At 43.3% G+C, this 27,877-nt stretch overlaps 2 protein-coding genes across 3 annotated transcripts in view; both read right to left on the bottom strand.

Annotated features, from left to right (window-relative positions):
* Window positions 1-12,710: 12,710 nt before the first annotated feature.
* TAL2 (TAL bHLH transcription factor 2) lies at window positions 12,711-20,298 on the bottom strand. The gene is made up of 2 exons (XM_006150599.2): window positions 20,235-20,298; window positions 12,711-13,481 (listed from the first exon to the last, which is right to left on the bottom strand). The coding sequence occupies exon 2, from the start codon at window positions 13,469-13,471 to the stop codon at window positions 13,145-13,147; it is 327 nt and encodes a 108-aa protein (XP_006150661.1). The 5' UTR covers window positions 13,472-13,481; window positions 20,235-20,298; the 3' UTR covers window positions 12,711-13,144.
* The window catches only part of FKTN (fukutin), an 80,662-nt gene continuing 66,194 nt past the window's right edge, over window positions 13,410-27,877 (bottom strand). Inside the window, exon 10 of one of the 2 annotated variants that reach the window (XM_027772671.1) lies at window positions 13,410-13,481. In XM_027772671.1, the coding sequence (XP_027628472.1) occupies window positions 13,468-13,481 (14 nt within the window). In that variant the 3' untranslated portion in view covers window positions 13,410-13,467. Of the gene's footprint in view, window positions 13,482-25,145; window positions 25,275-27,877 lie in introns of those variants that run through there. The other variant, XM_027772670.1, reaches the window with a different exon arrangement.

Raw genomic sequence — 27,877 nt, 5'->3', positions numbered from 1 at the left:
AAGGCAGACCCAAGCGAAGTGCCTAACCTTGCTGGTTGCTAGCTGAGCAACCCCATAGTTGTCTCATAGAATCTTTTTTTTTTTCCCTAAGAATTATTTATTTAAATTTTATTTTTTATTATTACGAAATATTTTTTAATTTTCTATAGGGCATGTGCACTCACCAGAGAGAGAGAGAAAGTGAGAAAGCAAGCCACCAGGTCCAGGACTCAAACCACGGTCAGTCATGTGAGAGTCCAACAACCCATCCACCATGCCACCTGCTGGCCCCACTATCTTAGAATTTTTTAAGCCACAATTTCCCCAAATTGTAAACCGGAGCAAAAAATCTCCTTAAATAGTGTTAGAAAGATTAAAGATGATATCTGTAAACTACCTGGCTCATATTATTTAGAGGCAAGGAAGGAATATTAGTAACTCTTCCCTGAGGAGTTTATATACTTTGACTCCCTCTCTAACCAAAACATGTCACCTTCAGGTCCATTTATGTCGTGTGTCCAAGTCTGTGTGTCACAATTGCCAAGCACTGTGCAAAGAGTTTTCTAGTCCCACGGGTTATATTTTCTCTGCTTTGTCTCTGTTGCTATTTGCCAGTACTGCAGTATCCCCCTTCATCCACAGGGGATACTTTCCAGCACTCAGTGGATGTCTGAAACCGTAATAGTACTGAACGCTACGTATCTAGCACTATGTTTTTTCAATCCGAAAACCTTGACTAGCAGACAGGTAGCACATACAGCACCAATACACGGGACAAAGGGATGATTCATATCTCCAGTAGGATGGCATGAAATTCCACAGCTAACTCAGAATAGAGTACAATTTAAAATTTATTTCTGGAATCTTCTATTTCATATTTCCATACTGTGACTGAATGCAGGCAACTGAAACCAAGGAAAAGCAGAACCAGGGCCAACAGGTGGGGTAGTGGTTGTGGCACTAGACTCCCACATGGCCAACAGGGGTTTGAGTCCAGGACCTGGTGGTTTGAAACTGTGGGTGCCCAAAATCCCCAGAGGAGAATGGAGAGGAATTGTAATGTGGCCATCCCCACTGGGGAGTGATTTCTCACTTTCTCTCTCTCTCTGTCTCTCTGTGTCTCTACGAGCACACACGCCCCATAGCAAAAAAAAAAAAAATCTATCTAAAAATAAAGAAAGAAAAGCAAAACCACGGATAAAGGCACAACTATACATTTATCTTCATCTTCTGTGACGGAACATCTTTCTTCCTGGAGTTGAGGCCGACAATCTCTTACAGAAGGATGAGGGAGACACTGCACAGTTGTTTTCAGAAGCTCTGGAAGCTGGGGAAGAAATTTAGTCGGAGTAGGGAAATAACCTCTCTAGTAGAACTCCAGATGAGCATGCAGAACACGAGAGGTGTGAGATGCTGGATCTGGAAGGCGTATATCTAAGGGAAAGGGAAGGAGGCCGACCAGAGGAAGGCCTGGGAAGCTCATTAGTCCTGACAGCCCCTACCGCTCTCCAGGCTGCAGGATCAAACCCTGCATTTGAGGCATCCTCTTTCACAGAGTGGTTAAATGGCATGAAAGGAAGTGAGGCAAAGTGCCCTTGGTCAGACAAGGCACTCTGTATGTAGAAATTAATTTTGTGTCTTCCTTCATGTATTTTAGTAAACAGGGTTTTTTGTTTTGTTTCATTTTGTTTTTAAGGTTCTTACCATAGAGTGTGTGCACTGGCAAGAGAGGAAAGAGACAGTGAGAGGGAAAGTGAGAAATCACCCCTGGGGGAATGGCATTGCTGCCATCCATTCTCCTCTCAGAATCTTGGGCACACGCACACACACGCCGGCATGAGTTTCAAGCTGCCAGTTCCAGGACAAATCGTAGTTAGCCATGTGGGAGTCCAGCACTTTAACCACCACACCACCTGCTGACTCCTTTTTTTTTTTTTTTTTTTTTTTTTGAGCGGTTTTTTGCTATAGGGCACATTCACTCACCAGAGAGACAGAAAGCAAGAAATCACCCCCCAGACCCCCCCAGGGAGATGGCCACGCCATGATTCCTTCTCTTCCTTTCTTCTCTAGGGATCTGGGCCATACACACACATGCATGCCCAGTGTGAGTTTTAAGCTGCAGGGTCTGGGACTCAAACTGTGGTTAGCTACATGGGAGTCCAGAGACATAATCATTACACCTTGCTGGTCCCTGCTGACCCCATTTTCAGAGATATTTTATATCACCTTTAATATATAGATGACAAACATAATTTGACTATAGGTGAAAATGAAAGTATATCAAAACCAAGTAAGATTAATTCATACAATATTCAGAAATATATTAACATTTTATACCCCATACCAATCTCAATAGATGCCAAAAAGCGCTCACTAAAATATATTACCTGGTCCTTATTTGGGGGAGGGACAGTGAAGACTCTGCCCTAGGAAATTGGCCTACACAAACTTCAGCCTCCATTATTCAGGCCTCCTGCCCTCTGGCTTCTGGTTGGGTTTGGCCAATGGAAGGCAGTGACAGAACAGAGAATGGGAAAAGAAACCGAGGTCAAGGTGTTTTATTTTCCCTTGCCCTATTCTACAACCATGGCTACTGTCAGACAGCCCCTCTGCTGTGGTCAAATTTCTGTGGGGTTCCAGGATCACCAGGGCTACATTAAAGGCAATTCAATAGCTCACTTCATTAGACCACCCAGGAATTCTTGATCCCTGGAAACTAAGTCATTCGAATGTTATATACTTAAGGCTTATGTAAAAAATCTAGTGGTCTGGGGCCAGCAAATGGCATAATGATTATTTTGTTGGACTTCCATCTAGTCGACCATGGTTCAAGTTCCAGACCCAGTAGCTTAAAACTCATGCTGGGCATGTGTGTGTGCGTGCTCAAAATCCCAAGAGGAGAATGGAAGAGAAGGGATTGCAGTATAGCCATCCTTCCTGGGAGGGGGGTGATTTCTCACTTTCTGTCTTTCTGTCTTTCCAGTTATAATCTCTCTTTTAAAAAGAAAAGAAAAAAAGAAAGAAAGGAAAGAAAAATCTAGTGTTCTTCAAAATCTCTTTGTGAGGGGCCAGTAGATGGTGTGGTGGTTAAGTATTGACCACGGTTCGAGTCCTGGATCTGGCAGTTTGCTTTCTCACCTTCCTTCTCTCTTTCTCTTTCTTTCTCTCTGGTGAGCACATGTGCCCTGTAGCAAATTAGATAATAATAATAAATAAAAATTAAATAAATTCTTTAAAATAAAAATCTTTGTGATAGGCACTGGTAATAAAGATAAAATAAGGGCTCAAGAGCAGTGGCTCAGAGGTAACACCATGCTCTGTGATGTTGGACACACACGGGTTCATGTTCCAGGTTCATGCCCAGAGGTCTCCCTGTATATGCTGGGCACATGCACATATACCCGTGATCTAGGCTGGATAAGACTTAGGGGGAACATAGCTTGAAGACCCTGTTTAGGATGCCAGTTTCTCTCTTTCAAGGAAGAAATAAAACTTTTAAAAAAGAGAAAACAGGGGCCTGCAGATGATGTGGTGGTTAAGGCACCAGACTCCCCATCAGCCAACCACAGTTCAAGTCCTAATCTGGTGACTTCTTTCTCACGTTCCCCTTCTCTGTCTCTTTCTGGTCCAATTTTAAAAATAAGAACAATAAATGGAATCAAATAATTATTAAAAAGAGAGAGAGAGGGCAAAAGGGAGAGTTTGCCTGTTTATCAGAAACTACAGCAGGCACAAAAGTGGAAGTGTGGTTCAGAAGACTGTGCCCCTATCCTCCCATAATCCTTTAACTACATTCATTCCTTGGCATTCCTCTTTAACACCTGCCCTATAAATCCGTCACTTTGCATTGCCATTGGACTTTTAGATTCCCTCCTTATCTTAGACCTTTTTATTTAAGGATGTGACTTTTGACTAACCTTTGGCCCACGGGTCAGCAGTTAAGCTGTCCATTCTCTCATACCCTTTAATCTTTTGCCTTTTTAAGGACAAAGCCAGTCGTGCATAACTTATACTGATGTTGGCCATCTCAAGCCATTCTTAGGTGATGAAACTTCACAGAGCAGGTGCTGCCAGGGGCATCTCTGAATGGAAATGAGAAGCAGCTTCTAAGATGAGCAATAGACTTTGGGTTTCTTAGCAAAATTTAGCCTGTTCAAGTTTCATTTTAATATCATCTTTTGGAGGAGACTAAAGTGTATTTTTTTTTGAGAGAGAGAGAGATGTTTTTGCCTTAGGGCACATGCCCTCGCAGGGAAGAGACAGAGACAGTGAGAAGGAAAGTGAGAAATCACCCTCTGGATGGATGGACACGCCACAATCCCTTCACTCTCCTCCTGTGATCTGGGCATGAATGCACACACACTCGGTGTGCCACTGGGTCTGGGACTTGAACCGTGGTTAGCCATGTGGGAGTCCCGTGACATAACTGCTATGCCATCTGCTGGTCCATAAAATTGTATTCTTATGCCATCTCTTTATTTTTATTTTTAGAGAGATTTTTGCTATAGGGTGTGTATACTTTCCAGAGAGACAGAGAGAGACAAAATCATCCCCCAGAGGAGGATGGCCATGCTGCAATCCCTTCTCCTCCATTTTCCTTTTGGGATTTTGGGCACACACACACACGTGCCCAGCATGAGTTTTAAGTTGCCGGGTCCAGGACTTGAATCAAGGTCATCTATGTGGAAGTCCAGTGACGTAACCATTATGCCATCTGCTGGTCCCTAAAATTTTTTTTTTTTTTTTTTGGAGAGATTTTCACTGTAGGGCGCGTGTGCTCGCCAGACAGAGAGAGACATAGAGACAGAAAGCGAGAAATCACCCCCTGGGGGGGATGGTCACGCCGCAATCCCTTCTCCTCCATTCTCCTCTCAGGATCTTGGGCACGCACGCACACGTGCCCGGCGTGAGTTTTTAAGCCACTGGGTCCGGGACACGAACCGCGGTCGACTACGTGGGAGCCACACGCCGGCATGAGTTTCAAGCTGCCAGTTCCAGGACAAATCGTAGTTAGCCATGTGGGAGTCCAGCACTTTAACCACCACACCACCTGCTGACTCCTTTTTTTTTTTTTTTTTGTTTTTTTGAGAGAGAGATTTTTGCTATAGGGCACATTCACTCACCAGAGAGACAGAAAGCAAGAAATCACCCCCCAGACCCCCCCAGGGAGATGGCCACGCCATGATTCCTTCTCTTCCTTTCTTCTCTAGGGATCTGGGCCATACACACACATGCATGCCCAGTGTGAGTTTTAAGCTGCAGGGTCTGGGACTCAAACTGTGGTTAGCTACATGGGAGTCCAGAGACATAATCATTACACCTTGCTGGTCCCTGCTGACCCCATTTTCAGAGATATTTTATATCACCTTTAATATATAGATGACAAACATAATTTGACTATAGGTGAAAATGAAAGTATATCAAAACCAAGTAAGATTAATTCATACAATATTCAGAAATATATTAACATTTTATACCCCATACCAATCTCAATAGATGCCAAAAAGCGCTCACTAAAATATATTACCTGGTCCTTATTTGGGGGAGGGACAGTGAAGACTCTGCCCTAGGAAATTGGCCTACACAAACTTCAGCCTCCATTATTCAGGCCTCCTGCCCTCTGGCTTCTGGTTGGGTTTGGCCAATGGAAGGCAGTGACAGAACAGAGAATGGGAAAAGAAACCGAGGTCAAGGTGTTTTATTTTCCCTTGCCCTATTCTACAACCATGGCTACTGTCAGACAGCCCCTCTGCTGTGGTCAAATTTCTGTGGGGTTCCAGGATCACCAGGGCTACATTAAAGGCAATTCAATAGCTCACTTCATTAGACCACCCAGGAATTCTTGATCCCTGGAACCTAAGTCATTCGAATGTTATATACTTAAGGCTTATGTAAAAAATCTAGTGGTCTGGGGCCAGCAACTGGCATAATGATTATTTTGTTGGACTTCCATCTAGTCGACCATGGTTCAAGTTCCAGACCCAGTAGCTTAAAACTCATGCTGGGCATGTGTGTGTGCGTGCTCAAAATCCCAAGAGGAGAATGGAAGAGAAGGGATTGCAGTATAGCCATCCTTCCTGGGAGGGGGGTGATTTCTCACTTTCTGTCTTTCTGTCTTTCCAGTTATAATCTCTCTTTTAAAAAGAAAAGAAAAAAAGAAAGAAAGGAAAGAAAAATCTAGTGTTCTTCAAAATCTCTTTGTGAGGGGCCAGTAGATGGTGTGGTGGTTAAGTATTGACCACGGTTCGAGTCCTGGATCTGGCAGTTTGCTTTCTCACCTTCCTTCTCTCTTTCTCTTTCTTTCTCTCTGGTGAGCACATGTGCCCTGTAGCAAATTAGATAATAATAATAAATAAAAATTAAATAAATTCTTTAAAATAAAAATCTTTGTGATAGGCACTGGTAATAAAGATAAAATAAGGGCTCAAGAGCAGTGGCTCAGAGGTAACACCATGCTCTGTGATGTTGGACACACACGGGTTCATGTTCCAGGTTCATGCCCAGAGGTCTCCCTGTATATGCTGGGCACATGCACATATACCCGTGATCTAGGCTGGATAAGACTTAGGGGGAACATAGCTTGAAGACCCTGTTTAGGATGCCAGTTTCTCTCTTTCAAGGAAGAAATAAAACTTTTAAAAAAGAGAAAACAGGGGCCTGCAGATGATGTGGTGGTTAAGGCACCAGACTCCCCATCAGCCAACCACAGTTCAAGTCCTAATCTGGTGACTTCTTTCTCACGTTCCCCTTCTCTGTCTCTTTCTGGTCCAATTTTAAAAATAAGAACAATAAATGGAATCAAATAATTATTAAAAAGAGAGAGAGAGGGCAAAAGGGAGAGTTTGCCTGTTTATCAGAAACTACAGCAGGCACAAAAGTGGAAGTGTGGTTCAGAAGACTGTGCCCCTATCCTCCCATAATCCTTTAACTACATTCATTCCTTGGCATTCCTCTTTAACACCTGCCCTATAAATCCGTCACTTTGCATTGCCATTGGACTTTTAGATTCCCTCCTTATCTTAGACCTTTTTATTTAAGGATGTGACTTTTGACTAACCTTTGGCCCACGGGTCAGCAGTTAAGCTGTCCATTCTCTCATACCCTTTAATCTTTTGCCTTTTTAAGGACAAAGCCAGTCGTGCATAACTTATACTGATGTTGGCCATCTCAAGCCATTCTTAGGTGATGAAACTTCACAGAGCAGGTGCTGCCAGGGGCATCTCTGAATGGAAATGAGAAGCAGCTTCTAAGATGAGCAATAGACTTTGGGTTTCTTAGCAAAATTTAGCCTGTTCAAGTTTCATTTTAATATCATCTTTTGGAGGAGACTAAAGTGTATTTTTTTTTGAGAGAGAGAGAGATGTTTTTGCCTTAGGGCACATGCCCTCGCAGGGAAGAGACAGAGACAGTGAGAAGGAAAGTGAGAAATCACCCTCTGGATGGATGGACACGCCACAATCCCTTCACTCTCCTCCTGTGATCTGGGCATGAATGCACACACACTCGGTGTGCCACTGGGTCTGGGACTTGAACCGTGGTTAGCCATGTGGGAGTCCCGTGACATAACTGCTATGCCATCTGCTGGTCCATAAAATTGTATTCTTATGCCATCTCTTTATTTTTATTTTTAGAGAGATTTTTGCTATAGGGTGTGTATACTTTCCAGAGAGACAGAGAGAGACAAAATCATCCCCCAGAGGAGGATGGCCATGCTGCAATCCCTTCTCCTCCATTTTCCTTTTGGGATTTTGGGCACACACACACACGTGCCCAGCATGAGTTTTAAGTTGCCGGGTCCAGGACTTGAATCAAGGTCATCTATGTGGAAGTCCAGTGACGTAACCATTATGCCATCTGCTGGTCCCTAAAATTTTTTTTTTTTTTTTTTGGAGAGATTTTCACTGTAGGGCGCGTGTGCTCGCCAGACAGAGAGAGACATAGAGACAGAAAGCGAGAAATCACCCCCTGGGGGGGATGGTCACGCCGCAATCCCTTCTCCTCCATTCTCCTCTCAGGATCTTGGGCACGCACGCACACGTGCCCGGCGTGAGTTTTTAAGCCACTGGGTCCGGGACACGAACCGCGGTCGACTACGTGGGAGCCCAGCGACATAGCCATTACGCTAACCGCTAGTTCCCTAAAATTATATTCTTAACAGAGTCAGTTCTGATAATAGTTACATTTTGAAAGTGGGGTTCACTTGCAGTGCTGTCGTGAAAATCAAATTTTAGAAACTGTCCCTGCCCTTAAAGAGATTTTAAATTCTTAGAGGGGAACAGAATACACACAGATGCTAATAATATAAGCTAGAGGGAAAAAAAGTCAAAAGTATGTAAGGGGATTATGAAAAAGGAATAGATTAATGGAAATCTATGAGGACTTCATGTAAGAGATGATGTTTAAGATCACCCATAAAGGATCCTAGCAAGTGAAATTTGGCATGGGTGGAGGGGTGATTAGAACTAATAGAATGGGGGGACCAGCAGTTAGCATAATGGCTATGTCACTGGACTCCCATATAGTCGACCGCAGTTTGAGCCCTGGACCAGGTGGCTTAAACTCACGCCGGGCGCGTGTCCGTGCAAGTCCAAGAGGAGAATGGAGGAGAAGGGACTGTGGTGTGGCCATCCCCCCAGGGGGTGATTTCTCACTTTCTCTCTCTCTCTCTCTCTCTGTCTGTCTTTTTGGCGAGCGCGCGCGCCCTGTAGCAAAAACCTCTGGAAAAAAAAAAAAAGAACTAATAGAATGGGAACATTCATCCAAGCATTTGGAATCACAAGAGTAAAGTCAGAAATAGAAAAGGGGGCATGTCTAGGGATTATCAAGTGAAGCAGTTTAATTGACATGTATAATACATTGTAGGGACTGCGGAGGGTAAAAAGGAAGGGTGTATTGGGGCAAGGCTACCATGGCTGGAGGGGCCTGCATGAGGCCTGCATGGCTGGAGTATGGCATTTGTCTCAATCTGATAGGAGATACGGAAGGTTTTGGTAGCAGGGAGATGATCTGACCACAGCTGTGATCGGAAGGCAATTAGGAAGTTATGTGAAAGACAATTAGGAAGTTATGTGAAAGGTGAAACGAAGTGGGGAGGAAGAGAGAGAGAGAACAAGAGGTCAAATGATACTTCTACACAAGTTTTGATGACAGTTGTATTTTCTTCTACACAAAAGGCAATCAGGTGTAGAGGGTGCCAGAGCTGAGATAGTGGCTTTGAAGGTGGAGAAAAAGGGTAGATATGCTTAGTGAATTTATGAAAGTCTTTGTTTTTAGGTTTTAGCCCTAGGGCACATGCACTTGCCATAAAGAGACAGAGAGTGAGAGGGAAATTGAGAAATTACCGCCACCCCTTTCCCCGGGTGGATGGCCATACCACAGTTCTGTCTCCTCCATTCTCCTTCTAAGATTTTGTGCACACACACACTTACACACTCAGTGTGATTTTTAAGCTGCCAGGTCCGGGACTTGAACTTCAGTTGACCATGTGAGAGAGAACAGCATCTTAACCACCATGCCGCGTGATGGTCCCATGAAATCCTCCAAAAGAAAAGAACACTCTCTTTTCTTAAATAATTTATTTGCAATAAATTAACAGTTAAATAGCAAGTTATGGTTAAAATGGTTAAAAACTCACAAAACACAGTGATATAAAATCTTTGGTTGATCAATCTAATCTTACTGTACACAAGACAATAATTCAATTTCAGCTAAAGGCATATCAAGTAGATCACTGAATACCATTGAAAAGAGATGAGCATAATGATAAGGTGCATGTTCATTTTTATCCTATAATACTTGGTGACTGAATGAATAAATAAAATTAAATAAATAATTCTTAAACAAACAAACAAACAAACAAAACCACTCTCTGGACCAGTTTTCCCCTCTGGAAAATAAGGGTGTGGAAATAGCTATACAAATGATTTTTTACATATTAACCAATAGACTTACTTATACCTGGTTTCTGGACGTTTCCAGTGGTGCTCATAGTAGAACACTTCCCTTTGTTCAAATAACACAGTTGCATAGGCTTTGTAATCTAAATAAATATTTCTGTTGTGCTCTAGTGATCCATAACAGATGTACCATGTGGTGAACTACAATGCATTTGAACCATAAATTTCTACTACTGCAATCAGCAACCCTTAGTAGAGGACACCAAAGACGACTCTGGAGTGATTTTTGAATTAGCTTCCAGTCTCAAGGATACCTTGTCAAAGTTTCAGTCCATATGTGATTAAAATTCTTTCTGACAGTCCCTTTAACCTAATACAACTTGATATTCAAAAATCCAAGCAGAACAAAAAAAGTTTAAGTGGTAAATTACATAAAGTTTTTTGTTTTTGTTTTTCTGAGGATGACCATGCCACAATCCCTTCTCTTCCATTCTCCTTTCTGGGTTTGGGGCATGCATGCCCATGTGTCTAGCATGATTTTGAAGCCTCCCGGTCCAGGACTTGAACTGCAGTCGGCCATGTGGAAGTCCCGCGACATAACCATTATGCTATCTGCTGGTTCCCATAAAGTAGTATTTTAGAGGTTTATTCATCTAGCAAAGGATTTCCTGCAGTGTTTCTCTAATGAATTATCTTTTAATGATAACTCAGTCTCCTCACAACTTTTCAGGAGCACTCTGTTACATTTTAGCGGGAAGGCCCTCTTTGTGCCCTTTCTCTTTGTGCACACTGACTGCATTCCAACAGCAGAAAAGGATGCTCGTTCTGGCTAGAACACCAAAATTCTACTTCAAGCAGAGGCAGTCTGTGCTTTGCTTGGCAACATGCTAAGATGAAGCAAATTAAATAAATAAATAAAAGTCAAAAGTGTTATGTTGACTTAAAGCCAGATAAGAGAATAAGTAATGTTATTCGGAGGACAACTGTCATCAAAACTTCAAAATGTACTCTCACCTGGCAATTCTGGGGCAGGCTCAAGCCCATGTAAGCTCATGAGAAAGAAATGTGCATTTGGGAAAAATCCCTTGAGGTCCATTCAGTATTTCCATGGACTATGCTAGGTCTATAGGGATGTGTGCTGGCTACAGTTTAAATGAATGACCATAAGGAAAATCTCTTGGTTCAGATAAACGCATCGTGTTATAAGTGGGAATGTTGTATAGAGTTTAAGAACATAATAGCCTTGAATTTTGGAATGAGATTGTGAGAGATTCTCAGTTTTCTTCTGATCAGCAAATCAAGGAAACTCATTTTAATCGTTCATAAATAAAATACCTTCTTCTGAGAGTGGCAGAAAGTATAAATTCCCCTTTTGTGTATACAATGGAAATTCCTAACATCAAGTATGTTGATTCTTTACCTGTGGTTCAGAAGGATTTAAGACTTTGGGAAAATAAAATGTCTCAAAGATAATCAAATGACATTTTGTATTCTGGGCTTAACTATGGCATTTATGTCTGAATCCTAACACTCTCCATTAAATGAATCATTAAATAATATTTGGATTTTCATAATTATAATTCACTTCTACAGGTCTCCAATCAGCTAGAGTTCAGGCTGAGTTAAACATTTTAATGCCTGACAGGTGAAACTAAGGGGTTGGCTAACTTAGCTAACACAATTATGGAAACTATGACCTCTAACTCATAAATTAGCAAGTCCTTCTCTCTCACAGGTATAACCCACTGTTTGGTTTTAGAAATAACATAAGTGGCTCAATACAAGTAACCCCTCCCATTTCTGTGGGGTGTAAGCGTCCAGGACTCTTCAGTGTATACCTGCTGCATTCCTGTAATACTCATATCTTGGGACAGTCTTTTCTTCAGAGATTTTCCACAAGTCTCCAGGTTGGTTTCTACAGAAGTTGTCCTTTCTTTCAACAATCTTAAAGTTTATATTGTTCACCCTTGATCGTCTATGTCTCTCTCTCTCTATTTATTTATTTATTTTTTTGTGAGAGAGATTTGATTAGGGTGCGTGAGCTCGCTGGAGAGTCAGAGAGAGACAGAGAAACAGAAAGTGATAAGTTACCTGCCCCTGCCCAGGGCAGATGGCCATGCCGCAATCCGTTCTCCTCCAGATTTCTCCTGGGGTTTTGGGCACACATGCAATGCACCCAGTGTGAGCAGGATCCGGGACTTGAACTGCTGTCAACTATGTGGGAGTCCAGTGATGTAGCCATTATGTCATCTGCTGACCTCTATGTCGCATTTTATTTTATTTTTTATTTTTTTGGAGAGCTTTTTGCTATAGCATGCGTGTACTCACCAGAAAGAGAGAGATAGACAGACAGAAAGTGAGAAATCACTCCTCGGGGGGAGGGCCACGCCACAATCCCTTCTCCTCCATTCTCCTCTCGGGATCTTGGGCACGCACACACAAGCCCGGCGTGAGTTTAAGCCACTGGGTCTGGAACTCGAACCGTGGCTGACTACATGGGAGTCCAGTGACATAGCCATTACGCCAATTGTTGGTCCCATATGTCGCATTTTTTAAAAACTTTAAAATATGTTCTGAGGAAACCATATTCTTTCCTTTTTTCTTTCTTTCTTTCTTTCTTTCTTTCTTTCTTTCTTTCTTTCTTTCTTTCTTTCTTTCTTTCTTTTTCTTTCTTTCTCTTTTGTCACAAAGGGTGTGGGGAGGAGGGAGGGAGAAAGCACCCCCCCCATGGGAAATGGTCACACTGCTGTCCTTCTTCTCCATCTTTCCCTCCTGTCAAGATTTTGGGCACTCACACACACGCACTCAGCATATTTCTCAAGCTGTGGGTCCAGGAGCTGAACGGTGCAGTCAGCCATGGGGGATCCAGCTGCCTTGACCACCACACCATCAGCTGGCCTGAGGAAGCTTATTCTGATTCATTCGTCTGAGATGCATTATGAGAAATCTCTTTTCTTCTAACTGAAGATATTGAGTGAAACAGTGATTTTCAAATTTCTTGTCAACCTACAATTTTTTTTCCTCAAAAGTCTTATGTAGAATCTGCATTTATAGAACAGAGGCAGGCTGTTCTCCTGACACACCTGGGGATGGTGAACTCCAAAGTGGCTCCCCTTCAGCTCCCTGCAGCTATTGGGAAGCCGGCTCCTGTGAAGCTTAAATTCAGGCTCACAAATTATTCATCAAGTTGACTCGAACATGCAAAATGTTGTAGGCATCCAGTGACTGCTGAGTGAGAGCTACTCTGGGCTATGACAGTCAGGACCACTCTAGGGAATGTGATGGCTTGGGCCAGGAGATGGAATTGGGTAGTCATCAAGTAGAGTCCTGTCCTCCAGGCCCGGCAGGTGAGGTCCTTGGGGGAAGAGCCCCAGAATGTTTCCCTGAGCAGTCACTCCTGTTTGCTGCAGGCTTTGCTCCCCCAAGATCTTGACCAAGAAGTTGATATACCTCATTGCCAGGCGAAGAGTTTCATTTTTGCTCAGCTTCTTGTCTGGAGGGTGAGTAGGGATGAGCTTCCGCAGCTTGGCAAAGGCACTGTTGACATTCTGCTGCCTCCAGCGCTCCCTGGTATTGGTGAAGATCTTCCTGGTCATGTCTGAGTTCCTGAGATGGAAAAGAGAAAGGGCCCAGAGGGCCAATATCTTGTAAGAGGTTTGGTTGGTATCACATGTCCTCCCAAGAACCTGTGATGTTAGCTATTTATTACTCAGATTTTACAAAATTCATTTCTTCATTTTCAGATTTTTTTGAATCTTCCTTTTTGTATGAGAAGAAAGTTAAGACTAATGCTCTTCAGCCTTTTTCTCCATGGTTATTTTGAAGCTGCCAGTTAAAAGGTTGCTTTATGGGGCCAGTAGATGGTGTGGTAGTTAAGGTGCTGGACTCCCACATGGTGAACTGTGGTTCAAGTCTTGGACCCGGGCTTGAAAATCCAGGCATGTGTGCATGCATACCCAAAACCCCAAGAGTAGAACTGAGAAGGGACTGCAGCATGGCCATCCCCCATGGGGAGTGATTTCTCACTTTCCTTCTCTCTGTCTCCTCTTTCTCTCCAGCAAATGCATGTGCCCTATGGGAAAAAAAAAAAAAAAAAAAAACTGCTTTATCCCAATTACCCCACTAGTTGCTTTACAATCAACACTTCCTAACTTTTCAGAATCAGATCCAGTGTAAGCTGATATATGTGTTAATAAAATATACTTACCAATAGGGAGATATAAATCAACAATGCGGAGCCAGCAGGTAGTGTGGTGGTTAAGGGCGCTGGACTCCTACATGGTCAACCATGGTTCAAGTCCTGGACCTGGTGGTTTGCTTTCACACTTCTCTCTCTCTCTCTCTCTCTCTCTCTCTCACTCACTCACTCTCTCACTCTATGCCTCTCTGGTAAATTTTTTCAAAATAAAGTTAAATAAAATAATTATTTAAAAAAATGCATTACTGATTCTTTTTTAAAAACTTCTCTACTGCTTTTAAGATAAAGATCAGCATCTTTTTTTAAAAAAATTATCTATTTATTTATTGTGATTTTCTTTTCTTTTCTTTTTTAAAAATATTTTATTGGGAACCAGCAGTTGGCATAATGGTTATGTCGCTGGACTCCCACGTAGTTGACCGCGGTTCGCATCCTGGACCTGGTGGCTTAAAACTCACGCCGGGCACGTGTGTGTGAGAGCCCAAGATCCCAGGAGGAGAATGGAGGAGAAGGGATTGTGGCGTGACCATCCCCCCTGGGGGGGTGATTTCTTGCTTTCTGTCTCTATGTCTCTCTCTGTCTGTCTGGTGAGTGCACACGCCCTATAGCGAAAAAAAACTCTCAAAAAAATTATTTTATTTAAGTTTGTTTGTTTGTTGTTTGTTTGTTTGTTTAAATTTGACCAATGGGGGGAGAGAGAGAGAGAGAGATAAAGTGAGAAAGCAAGCCAACAGGTCCAGGACTTGAACCATGGTTGGCTATGTGGGAGTCCAGCACCCTTAACCACCATGCCACCTGCCGATCCCTATTTGTTATGATTTTCAAGCCAACGGCTCTGGGACTCAAACTGTAGTTGACCATGTGGGAATTGAGCACTTTTATCACCACGCCACCTGCTGGCCTGCATTATGGATTATTAAAAAGAATTTTAAAAAGCGATGATCCTAGGTTTAATTAATAAAACGGTATTTGGGATGAAGTAGATAGAATATTCACCTAGCAGGCAGACTTCACCTGGAAAAATTGGGACCCACTCTATAAGAACTGAAATATCTATCCTGGACCATATACAGAGAAAGATGAACGGTGTGATTAAAGGTCTTGAAACTTTGTTGTTCAATAAACAGAAGGAGAGATATTTAACCTGACAAAAATAAAACAATTGGCAGGTGGGAGTGATCATTTGATAGTGATTCTTTCTGGGAAGACAATGGGTAAGGGAAAATAGGTTTTTTATTTTATACTTTGGAATTGTTTTACATTTTTATGAGAAATTATTCATGTAATATTTGCTTCATAGTAGAAAAAAGAAGTAAGAATGTTTATGGGCTTTAAATAAAAAATACTAGGTTTTGCTCTAAATGGAGATAGGGTGGAGTTGCAGGCCCTGACTTGTCCCCAGACTGCCACACAGGTGGGGCAAAGAGGAAGCCCTTTAAGCTCCTAGGAATTTGAGATGTCAAAAACACTCTGGGGACCAACAATTAGCGTAATGGTTATGTGGCTGAACTCCCATGTGGTCAACCACAGTTCGAGTCCCGGACCCGGTGGCTTAAACTCATGCCAGGCGCGTGTGCATGCATGCCCAAGATCCTGAGAGGAGAATGGAGGAGAAGGGATTGCAGTGTGGTCATCCCCCCCCGGGGGGGGGGTGATTTCTCGCTTTCTGTCTCTCTGTCTCTCTCTGTCTTTCTGGCGAGCGCAAGCACCCTCTAGCAAAACCTCTCCAAAATAAGAAAAAAAGAAAACACTCTCTGTGCACAGGATTCAATATTACATGTATCATTAGAATCTGTTTTGGCTGGCCTTGGACATTTCTTGTAACTAAGAGAATTAGAAGATCATGTGATGTTGGAGTAGGAGGATTTATCTTAGTGACTTTAGGATGCTGGTTCCACTGTAGGAAAGTAAACTATGCAAAGTAAAGAATCGAGGAAAGAATTGCCAGAGAAGGAATTAAAAATATGATACTACATAAAAGCACCCACCTTGATCCTGAAAGAAAGCCAAGCAAGGGCAACAGCGATAGTTAGGCGATCTTGAGCACAGGGACCCACGCACAACTCCCTGCAACCAGTGTGAACAAAGCTGGGATCAACTACATAAGACATTTTGTGTACAGTAAGAAAGCTCTCAATCAAGGAAATAATACTTAAAAAAAAAAAAACACACACACACACAAAAACTAAGTTTTGAGTCTGCACACCACAATTCCTTGTTATATCACTCTGAGAAAAATCAGTTAACTTTTTACATTTTTTAAAGATTCTTGCCATAGTGTGCACGTGCACTCGCAGGAGAGAAACTGAAAGAAGCAGTGAGAAGGTAAGTGAGAAATCACTGCCCTGGGGTCATGGGCACACCACAATCCCTCCTTCTCCATTCTCTTCTTGGAATTTCAGGAATGCATGCACACATTTTGGTATGATTTGTAAGCTGCCAGATCTGAGACTCAAACTGTGGTCAGCTCAGTGAGAGTCCAGTACCTTAACCACCACACCACCTGCTGGCTCCAGTTAACTTTTTTTCTTTTTAAGAATTATTAATTTAATTTTATTTGTTTTATTATTTTTTAATTTGACCAACGAGAGAGAGAAAAAGGGATAATGAGAAAGCAAGCTCTCAGGTCTAGGACTTGAACTGCAGTCAGCCAAGTGGGAGTCCAGCACCTTAACTCACCACACCACCCACTGGTCCCAGTTAACTTAAGCTTGGGTTTTGCTATCTAGAAAATGAAGTTTTAAAGCCAGTAACAGGGTTTGTGTGTTAATTAAATGAGATGCAATAGAAAGTGCCTGGCACACATGTGAAACTAAATGTGTGTTTTCTTCTGTATAAAGATGGGAGGCGTAGGCACGCTGAAGAACAGCATCGTTCAATCATCTGTATGTCACCAGGACATTGTCCCATCCAAGTTCTCGTTGCCTTCCTTGCTTCGGTCTACATTGGAGAGTCTAGCGCTGTGCTGAGAACCAGCGGTGAGCTGGAAGTGTGGCAGCCCAAGGTCACTGCATGACTTTCAGCTCCCTCCACCAGACACTTAGGTCCACTCTCTCTGTGGAGACACTTCTAGTTGGACTCATGGTCCAGTGACAATGAGATGTTTTCCAAGCTTTGGTTCCCACAAGGCTGATACTAAATGTCAAATGTGCTCTGGCTTCTGGGTACTAAGGGGCTGGCTATTTCTGTTGACATAGGTGAGGTAAGCCCAGGGACAGAAGGAACAGTAGGAACAGAAGATCAACACCTAACCGGGCATGGTAGGGGGGGGCTTCCAGGCAAGACATTCCTTTCCAAAACTGATGGGGATGGGCCAGATGACTCCTAAGGCCTCCTTCTGCTCTGAAATGCCTGAATGTCCTGCCTGTTGCCTTTTATCTCATCTAAATTATTTCTGAATAACCTGGCCATTGGTTCTGCAATGAAAATATGAGTGTTGTCAGAACTACACCCAGCTCTACCTAAAATATGAAAGTCTGAACCTAAGTAAAGGGGACTGTAAGATAGAAAAAAAGATCAAGTTTTGTTCACACTGATGTTGGCCAGGACTATGGGAGCAAAGTTACTTTCAAGCTTCTCTTAATCAAAAGAGGGCTCGCTTATTCACCAAGTCAACTCCATCCAATGGGGGGTCTTTTTCAAGCTGGGAGGAAAAAAGATTAAGCAGAATAAACTAACTGAGGTGTTCTGGTCTAAGAGAGAGCGCTCCAGCCTATTGTACTAGACTTAGGCAGAAGAAAGAGAGAAGACTGGCTTCTGAAATGAAGCTTGCCATCCTAGGAGGTGCTAATGATTACCTGTTGATTTCTCAAGAGTGTTACTTTCCTGCTCCACTGGGGGGAATAGAAATCAGTGATTTAACAAACTGAAGGCTCAAAGCAGAGGTCACTGGAAAATTACTGAAGTACTTTTTAAATCAAAAGGAAATTGCATTTAGTGTTTTTTTCATTTGCAAGGATGGATCGCTATTAATCTCAATTTTGGAGTAATGTAAGAGCTTAAAAAAAATATATGGCAGATGTCACAGAATCAGAAGATCTTTGATAGATGTCAAAACAGGACTGAAGCACTGAGATCGCACAGGGAGTCAGGGCCTGAGACCCATCTCAAGACTGGGTGTTTACACATTTATGTCACTTTTGAGGACTCCTGTTGGGTCAGGGTTCACAACCTTTTCAAGGGATGGATTCCTTCTCAGAAGGATGATTGTAAATACATGAAGTAAGAAGCCTTTGGTTCCCGTCTCAGAATAATACTTTTAAAATGCAAAAATTAAAATACATGGACATAGAAAATTAGCAATTATACTTAGTAGTTATTAAAATGTTAAAAATGCAATTTAGTAATACACGCATTTCATTTGTAACACATTAAGTAACTAGACTTATTATCATAATTTCTAAGTGATATGTAAATTATTTACAAAAGATTTGCAACATCTGCCAATGTAAGATACAAGTGTCTGTGACTTCTCTTGGTGCCAAACTCACCACGTCTATGTACTACTGTAGTTTATTACTCACATTCATAATCCAAACACTACATTTAGATTAAAGGCTACTGGAAGTAATTAATTTTTCCCTATTCAAATTCATAGAGCCTCAAGTTTATCTACGTAGTCGTGACTCTCCAGGTTAAGAATGCCTGGGCTGGGGGCCGGCAAGTGGCATGGTAGTTAAAGGTGCTGAACTCCCACATGGCCGACCACGGTTCAAGTCTCGGACCTGGTGGCTTGCTTTCTCACTTCCTCCCTTTCTCTGTCTCTCTCTGATCAAACTGGAAAATAATAATGATAATAATAATAAATAAAGTTAAAATAAAATAATTTTAAAAAAAAGAATGCCTGGGCTGGAAAAAGTCATGGTAAATGCAGTAGAAATTTAGATGTATACAACTTCTCTATGTTGTCATCACTGAAGGTAACACATTAGCAGAGAAGAGAATGATAATTATGCACCTGGAAAAGGGAACCAGTGCCCACGACGGGAGCCGCTGCTCTTCGGTGCCATGGGTACTTGGACACAAAGCTCAGGTCAGCTAGAAAGGACATAGCACAGAGGCTTCCAGCTGCCATTCCCACAGGGGCCCGTCCCAGGCATTCAGACTCAGACAGCGCTTTACATAGGGCTTTTCGTTTTGCACAGGGCTTTAAATTTTTCTTGCTGGCATTTGGTCCTGTACATGTGTCTTTTCTTTCATCTTGAAAATAAGTGAAAACACTCCCCAGAAATAGGTTTATATAGTTACTTTGGGGGAAAGTACCTAACATCCCACACTAGGCACAGCTCCGCCTTTCAAAATCATTCTACAAATAACAATTGCTCATTTGAGGTGCAAAAAAAATCACTCCGTACTCAAGTGCAGAGAGCAAAATATAAAAGGCCCCAAGTCTGTCTGAACACCTACTCAGTCTCACTCTCAAGCACAGCCAGTTTGCTGTGTATATATACACACACATATACATATAATTCACAAGTATATACATACAAAAACATGATCCTTTAAAAATCAGTCTACATACTATTATGCAAGTTATTTTTTTCTCATTTACACAACTCTGCATGTTGATATATTAAATCAAGACTGCCTGTGAACACCAGCTCTTTGGGAAGACCCTCTAAGGTAGTAAGGGTCTCCAGACTCTGTCAGGCTCTTAGGGAGACACCTGTTTCTCAGGTGTGCTCATCAGACTGCCTCACAGCCCAGATGCACCTGGAAAACTCGCCTCATCCTACCCAACCTGCTCCACTTCTCGGCTTTTCCCTTTTTCTAGCTTTTGCTCCTCCTTGCAAAGCCCTGACCTGCCTAGTGCACAAATATTTCAGGAATCCTGGGAAGCATTTCCTGGCTGAAGTTTCGCGTCTGCCAAGTGTCCAAGAGTCGCTCACGGACAGACCGAATAGTCGCTGGGACCAAGCGGCCCAGCCAACTCGCTAGGGAACCGCCGGGCTCCTAGGGTGACGCGCCTCCGCCCCTGCCTCGCGAAAAGTCCCCAGGTCTTCCCAGCGAGTCGCCTAAGTGGCTGCTAACAAGTCGCCTCCATCCTGCTGCCCTCCAGGGCTAGTGTGGCCCAGACTCGGGGAGGGGAGGACTAAATGAGAGACCCTGGGCTCACAAGGCCGGCCCAGGTGGCGCCCGCGCCCCCCCTGAAGTCAACGCACCTCCTTGCCTAGAGCCGGGAGCTCGCGCTGTGGCTGTGGCTGTCGCGGTCGCCGGCCGTGTGCGCCCTCGCCTGGACGCAGCGCCTCCGTTGCGGCATTTATAGGACACCACCCTTTGTCTCGCGGGTCCTGGGCCCCTTCCCGCCCGTGACTCCCGCTGCTTCCTCCCCATTCCCTGAGTCCTGGCTTTCTGGGACCAGCCCTCCCTCGTGCAGAGAAGAGGGGAGGAAGGAGAACTTCGCCTTGTGTATGGCTGGGGGTGAGAGAGGGTCTTTGCACCCACCTAGGCTGGAGGTGCCTCACCAACCCCTTACTCAACACAGACAAACTTGGGACAATTAACCAGTCGTTAATTGACCAGGTGTTTGTTCAAGCCCAGTGAGTCTCCAACTGTGGTCCAAGAACCACTTGTTTCAGAATCAATTGGCGAGGCTCCCAGCGTCACAACCCAGACCCACTAAATGGGGACTTGGGGGGCTGAGATCTAAAACTCTACATTTTTACCAAGTACTCCAGGAGCTTAAAATGCACAGCAAAGTCTGTCAATCTCTGCGCTGGCCTAAATCTCCAGTTTATTCATCTCAGTTTCTGTAGTGCCCAGCACAGGGCTTGGCTATTTCAGTAATGGAGGGGCCTCCTGATCGCTCTTATTTCCGGAATTACTTCCCTGTACCTTTCTTGTCACTTCTTTGCTCAAAACTTGTCTGTGGAGGGAATCAGCAGTTAGCATAATGGCTATGTCGCTGAACTTCCACGTAGTCGACTGCGGTTCGCGTCCCGGACCCGGTGGCTTAAAACTCACGCCCAGCACGTGTGCCTGCATGCCCAAGATCCCGAGAGGAGAATGGAGGAGAAGGGATTGCGGCGGGACCATCCCCCCTGGGGGTGATTTCTCGCTTTCTGTCTCTATGTCTCTCTCTGTCTGTCTGGCCAGTGCATGCACCCTATAGTGAAAAATCTCTCCAAAAGAAAGAAAGAGAGAGCCTATGAGGAGCCAGGCCTTGTTCTAGGAACTGGGGACCCAACTGTAAATAAAACAGATACCAATCTCCACCATTAAGGAGCTTGCATTCTTCGGATCTTTCCTCAGATATCACCTGCACAGTGAGGAGCCTCTGAACACAGTGTTTAATATTGTACCTTCACAGACTCTTCGTCCTTCTCTCTGCCTATTTTTCCCCTTAGCACTCATCCCCATTTAGTTATACTTCTTTATCTTGTCTCTTTTCCATTCCCCCCCGCCCGCCCCCAGAGAACAGGTGTTCATCAAATGGTAGTTGATTAATGAATAAATAAGTAATGAATTTCTAGGCATCACTCTCTATAGGACCTGGTGTAGGATTTAGTACAATAGACTCACAGATATGTCACAGTTTAGTGGACATATTGCATTAACCAGGTGTTTGTCTGATCCTAGGCAAATTATACGGCTTCTCTCTGCCTCAGTTTCCTCATCTGCAAAAATGAGGAAAATAATAAGATTGTGAAGATTAAATGAGGAAAAAAAAAAAAAAAACAGGTAAAACATTTAGCGCAGGGGCCAGCAGGTGGTGTAGTGATTAAGGGCGCTGGACTCCCACATGGCTGACTGAGGTCTGAGTCCCGGCCCCGGTGGCTTGCTTTCTCACGTTCCCTCCCTATCCTTCTCTCTCTGCCCCTCTCTGTTCAAATTAAAATAAATTTAAGAGACTAAATAAAATAATTCTTTAAAAAAAAAATGATCAGGTACTTGTGCACGTGTGCCCAAGACCCAGAGAGGAGAATGGAGAAGAGACTGCGGCATGGCCATGCCCCCTCTGTCTCTCTCTTTTTGGTGAGCGCATGCACCATTATAGCAAAAACCTTGTCCCCACCCCCCCAAAAAAAAACCCAACATTTAGCACTATGCCTGACAGTATAAGATATTGTAAATGTTATTGTAATGGAGTGTATATTGTTAGAACTACTGGCTTTCTCCCCCATGGGAGGATAATATAGCCCCACTACTGCCATGTGACTGGTAGTGCCGCCCTGTAGGTGAAAGGAATACACTTCCAGACTTGGCCATGTGACTTACATCAGCCAATGGAATATAAGCAGACCTGATGTAGGCCAGGATGGAACAGAAGCTTCAAGAGTAATTGCTGGTTGGGACAACAGGTGGTGTTGAGGTTAAGGTGACTGGTTCCCACATGGCTGACTTCACAGTTTGAGTCCCAGGCCCAGCAACTTGAAAAACATGCTGGTTGTATGTGTGTGCATGCCCAAAATTCTGAGAGGAAAATGGAGGAGAATGGCTTGTGGCGTGGCAATCACCCCATGGAGGGTGATTTTTCACTCTCCCTCTCTCTCTAGCAAGTGTATGTGTCTTACAGCAATTTAAAAGAAAAGAGTAACTGCTGGTTAGGATTAGCTGTAAGAAAGTCAATGAATGACTTTCAAGATGTTTATAAAGATGTTTACAAAGATGTACAATGAATATAGGTAAGCCAGAAATCACAATTTAAAAAAATAAATAAGTGAGAAAAAGAAAGTCAGGCTCAGCATAGCTCTTGCAGCCTAGATGTCATGGAGCAAACCCATAGCCAACTATAGCCCTTGTAAGGGAAAAATAATTTTTTTCGTGTTATAAACCATCAAGACTTTGGAGTTGCTTGTCACATTCCCACTTTCCTCATCCTCCACCAAAACATATTAACTTGTTGTAGGAGCATTTAAACAAAAGCACAGGGGTCCCAGATATCCAGAGTGTAGTCTAGAAGTTGGGACATGGGTGCTGGGTGGGCACTGGGGGAGGGCCAGGACATGGTCCCAAGGCAGCAGCCCCAGGTGATTGGGTACCTGGGTGGAAGGGTAAGAGAGGCTAGGTAGAAATGACAGATGTAACAGTGGCAGGAAGGGCAGTCCAAGTCAAGGCAACTGTGTGGTTTGAACATGAGAGTACCAAGTTTGGCTGTGGGTTACAAGGCTGATTTTGATGGCAGGACTAACTGGAAGGTGAATTGGAGAAAATTCATTAGTTAATTTGTGCACAGGCAGGACTCAGCAGGTGGTGTTGTCATTAAGGTGCTGGACTCCCATGGCCTACTATGGTTTGAGTCCCGGATCTAGTAGCTTGAAAATCATGCCAGGTATGTGTGCGTGCATGAATGTCGGAAAATCTAAGAAGAAAATAGAGGAGAATAAATTGAAGAGGGCATGCCCATCTCCACTGGTGGGTGATATTTCTTTCCCTCTCTCTGTTGCTCTCTGATAAGTGCATGTGCTCTATGGCAAAAACCTAAAACATAAATAAATATTTTTTTTAAAAATTAAAAAATTGGGGGACCAGCAGGTGGCATGGTAGTTAAGGTGCTGGACACTCCGACATGACTAGCCATGGTTTGAGTTCCAAACCTGGAGGCTTGCTTTCTTACTCTCTCTCTCTTTCTCTCTCTGGTCAAATTAAAATAAATGAATGAGTAAATAAAATGAAAAAAGTAAAATAATTTTTTAAATTAAAAAATTGTTGCGTATACACAAAAGAGAGCTTTAAAAACACAACCTTTTTTTTCTTTAAGAGATTTTTTTGTCTCAGGGTACATGCACTCACCAGAGAGAGAGAGAGAGAAAGAGAGAGAGAGAGAGAGACGATGAGAGGTTTCTCCTCCGGGGATCTTGGGCACACATGCACATGTGCCTGGCATGATTTTCCTTCTTTTTTTTGTTTTAATAATTATTTTATTTAACTTTATTTTATTTTTATTTGACGGGGGGGAAGGGCGTGGAGAGAGAAAGTAAGATGCCAGGTCCAGGACTTGAACTGCAGTCAGCCATATGGGAGTCCAGCACCTTTAACCACCACACCACCTGCTGGCCCCATGCCTGGCATGACTTTCAAGCCACAGGTCTGGGACTTGAACTTTGGCTGGCCATATGGGAGTCCAGTGACATAACCACTATACCATCTGCTGGCCCCTAAAAGCATAACCTAATATGCGAAGTAAACACCTCCAATTTGCTCCTCTTTCTGCTCTTCTGTTCTCTGTGTGCACAGAGGAAGGGGGCTCGCTGTCTCAGGGTGAGCCTGCCCTATTATATCACAGTTCTGATAGAGGGCACGTTAGATTTCAGACCAAGAATGTGTATTACTTACCTTCATCTTAGCTGGAAGAAAACTGCGAGGTGATGTCATTTTTCTTAATGGCACATGTTACAGTTGTGAAAAAGAACTGTGGCAACTGGGTAGTGAGATCAGAAAAATGTGATGCTGGAGAACCAGCAGTTAGCGTAATGGCTATGTCTCTGGACTCCCACGTAGTCGACCGCGGTTCGCATCCTGGACCTGGTGGCTTAAAACTCACACCGGGCACATGTGCGTGCGTGCCCAAGATCCCGAGAGGAGAATGGAGGAGAAGGGATTGCAGCGTGACCATCCCCCCTGGGGAGTGATTTCCCACTTTCTGTCTCTCTGTCTCTGTCTGTCTGGTGAGCGCACGCGCCCTATAGCAAAAACCTCTCCAAAAAAAAAAGAAAAGAAAAGTGTGATGCTGTGACCAGCAGATGGCGGAATGGTTACATCACTGGACTCTCATGTGGTCGACCGCAGTTCAAGTCCCAGACCTGGCAGCTTAAAACTCATGCCAGGTACATGTCCATACATGCCCAAAATCCCAAGGGGAGGATGGAGGGGAAGGGTTTGTGGTGTGGCCATACCCCTGGGGGGGGGATTTCTCATTTTCTGTCTCTGTCTCTCAGATGAGTGCAAGAGCCCTATAGCAAAAAATCTCTTTAAAAAAGAAATGTCTGATGCTAAATGAAACAAGCTGTAAAATAAGATCTGTATAAAAGGACCTGTGTACAGAGAGGAAAGGAAAAGGCAGAGAAAGGAGCACAACCGTGTTGGCAGCCTGGAAGCAGAGTTCACATTGCTTTCTTCCCCAAACTCTCTTAAATGTTGGTTTTATTCTTTTAGAAATGGGAGAAGCCCTTTCAGTGTACCATTCCACTAGCTGTGATCCTTCAGATGACAGTCCTTTGCTCAAGCCAGTCTCCCAGGGCAGAGAGTTTAGGGGCTCCGTCCTGCAAGGGAAAGGGTTGAAGTAGGAATTTACATAATCCGATTATGGGGGGATTAGGTTGGGGCTGCTAAAGGCCTCTGTGTGCTTGAGCTAAAACCCTTACTATTCATGGCTCTCACTGTCCCCTGGAGAGACTGCACCTGCGAGGTCTTGGGGAGGAATGGGGGCTGGGGAGGGAAGGGCTGGTCGCTAGGAAAGCTTGGGCACTGTCAAGACTCCCCAGTTGTGCTGGTTTAATTGATCTGTCTGGATTAGCCTGTGAATACTAGCCCTCTAGTCCTGGATGCAGGAGTTGTCGATTTCAAGGAAGACCAAACCTGGGCTTTTGGAAGGGATTTCTGCCAGCCCAGGTTGGTGTGGGCCGAGATCATTTTGGCTGGAGGTCAACCATCAGCCTTATCCAGTCATAACTCCTTTCTCCTCCCTCATTCTTAACCCTTTTCTCAGTCCCTAACACTGCCCTCAATGCATTCACCATCTCTCCATTCACCCACTCACCTACCGGACCTTCTTCCAGCCGCCTATTGTGCATGTTCCCATCAATTTACTCACCATATGAATGAACTGGTTCTTGATAGTCGATATAATTTACTAGTGAGACTGGGGATAATGTGTTTGACTTCTCTCTTCTTGATTAGTTTTACAGACGTTTGCCCATTTTAGCACTCTTAGCAACACCAACAATGCTGGCTCTGGGATCCATTTCTCATTTTCGTGTTTTTCTAATGCATTAATTTTCACTATATCTTTATTAAATATGCGCTACACGTTTGCTTATGTTTATTTTGTTACCTCTCCATCCCCTATTCTTGAATGCTTATGTATTCTTCTCTCTTATTTAGTAAGAAAAGCATTCTGGGCTATGAACTTTCTTTTGCTGTACCTTTGGTGACAACCCATGTTTCCACCTGCAGTATTATTGTCATTTGTTTCTAATGTTTCTCAGTTGGTTGTTTACTTTTTCTTTCAGAAAGTGTTTTATAATTTTCTTATTGTTGTACTTTTTGGTAATCATTTGCTGTTAGTGTCTCATTTTATTGCAATGTAGTTAAAAATATGACCTGTATGTTTTTATTTTTCTTCAGGATATTTATTAAACTGTTCTCTTTGAGAACCAGGAGATGGTATAATGGTTGCATTGTTGGACTCCCACTTAGTTGACCGCGGTTCAAGTCCTGGACCTGGTAGCTTAAAACACACACCCAGGGGGCTGGTAGATGGCGCAGTGGTTGGGGTACTGGATTCCCACATGGCTGACTATGGTTCGAATCTTGGATATGGAAGCTTGCTTTCTCACTTTCCCTTTCTCTCCCTCTCATCAAATTAATAATAATAATGAATAAAATAAAATAAATTATTTTTAAAATGTCTTTAAAACACACACATACATATACATGTAGGTGCATTTGTGTATGTGCCCAAGATCCCAAGAGGACAATGGAGGAGAAGGGACTGTGCCATGGCCAACCCCCCCTGGGGCAGGTGATTTCTTGCTTTCCGTCTCTGTCTCCAGTGAGCGCATGCACCCTATAGCAAAAATCTCTTTTAAATTTTTCTTTTTTCTCTTTGGTAAAACATACAATCAACTCATATAAATATTTCATGGGTACTAGAAAAGCAGGTATATTCTCTGTTTGAAAAGCAAAATGTTTTTATACAATTCATTAAGTCGATTTCCTATATTCTCAGAAGTTTTGGCCTCTTTGATCTATAAAAGAAAGAGTTGGGGGGACCAGCAGGTGGCGTGGTGGTTAAGGCACTGGACATGCCCACATGGCTGACCATAGTTCAAGTCCTGGACCTGGTGGCTTGCTTTCTCACTCTCTCTCTCCCTATCTCTCTCTCTCTCTCTATCTCTCTCTGGTTAAATTAAAATGAACAAATGAATAAATAAAGTTAAAAATAATTTTTTTTTAAAAAAAGAAAGAATTGGGTGAAAATCCTCCTTTACCATGTTGCATCTGTTCTTTCCCTTTTGTTATTCTGGGAGTGTTTGCTTTAGATCTGCAAGCCTTTTGATGAATTGCTTTTGTAAAGACTCCTGTAAGTTTTATTGACTTAGAGAGATTGTACCCTATATCAATATAAAATGAACTTCCTAGTCCTACTTTTTGTCATGAATTCCATTTCATCCTGTATTAATAGGAGGACCTTTTATTTTCTTTTAAATTGCCAGAGAGTATGTATGCTCCTCAAAGAGAGACAGAGAGAGAGAGGGAGAGGGACGGAAACTCCTAAAGGGACATGATCATGCTCCAATCCCTTCCCATCCATTTTTACTTTTTTTTTTTTTTTTTTTGAGAAAAAGAGGTTTTTGCTATAAGGCATGTGCCCTCTCCAGAGACACAGAGAGACAGAAAGTGAGACATCACCCCCCCTCCAGATGGGATGGCTACACCACAATCCCTTCTCCTCCATTCTCCTCTCAAGATCTTGGGCACGCACGCACATGCATCTGGCATTTCAAGTCGCAGGGTCCAGGACTCGAACTGTGATCAGCCATGTGAGAGTCCAGCATGTTAACCTCTGTCACCTGCTAGCCTCCCTTTATCCACCATTTCTCTATCTTTTCCAGATTCAGGATTTGAGGAATGCACACACACG

This window comes from Tupaia chinensis, unplaced genomic scaffold, assembly GCF_000334495.1.
Source record: "Tupaia chinensis unplaced genomic scaffold, TupChi_1.0 Scaffold000291_1, whole genome shotgun sequence".
Lineage (NCBI taxonomy): Eukaryota > Metazoa > Chordata > Mammalia > Scandentia > Tupaiidae > Tupaia > Tupaia belangeri.
This window is presented reverse-complemented; position numbering and strand designations above follow the sequence as displayed.

What these genes read in the sequence shown, in the direction of transcription:
- TAL2 (XM_006150599.2), bottom strand. Translation starts at nt 13,471, where the DNA reads ATGACCAGGAAGATCTTCACCAATACCAGGGAGCGCTGGAGGCAGCAG.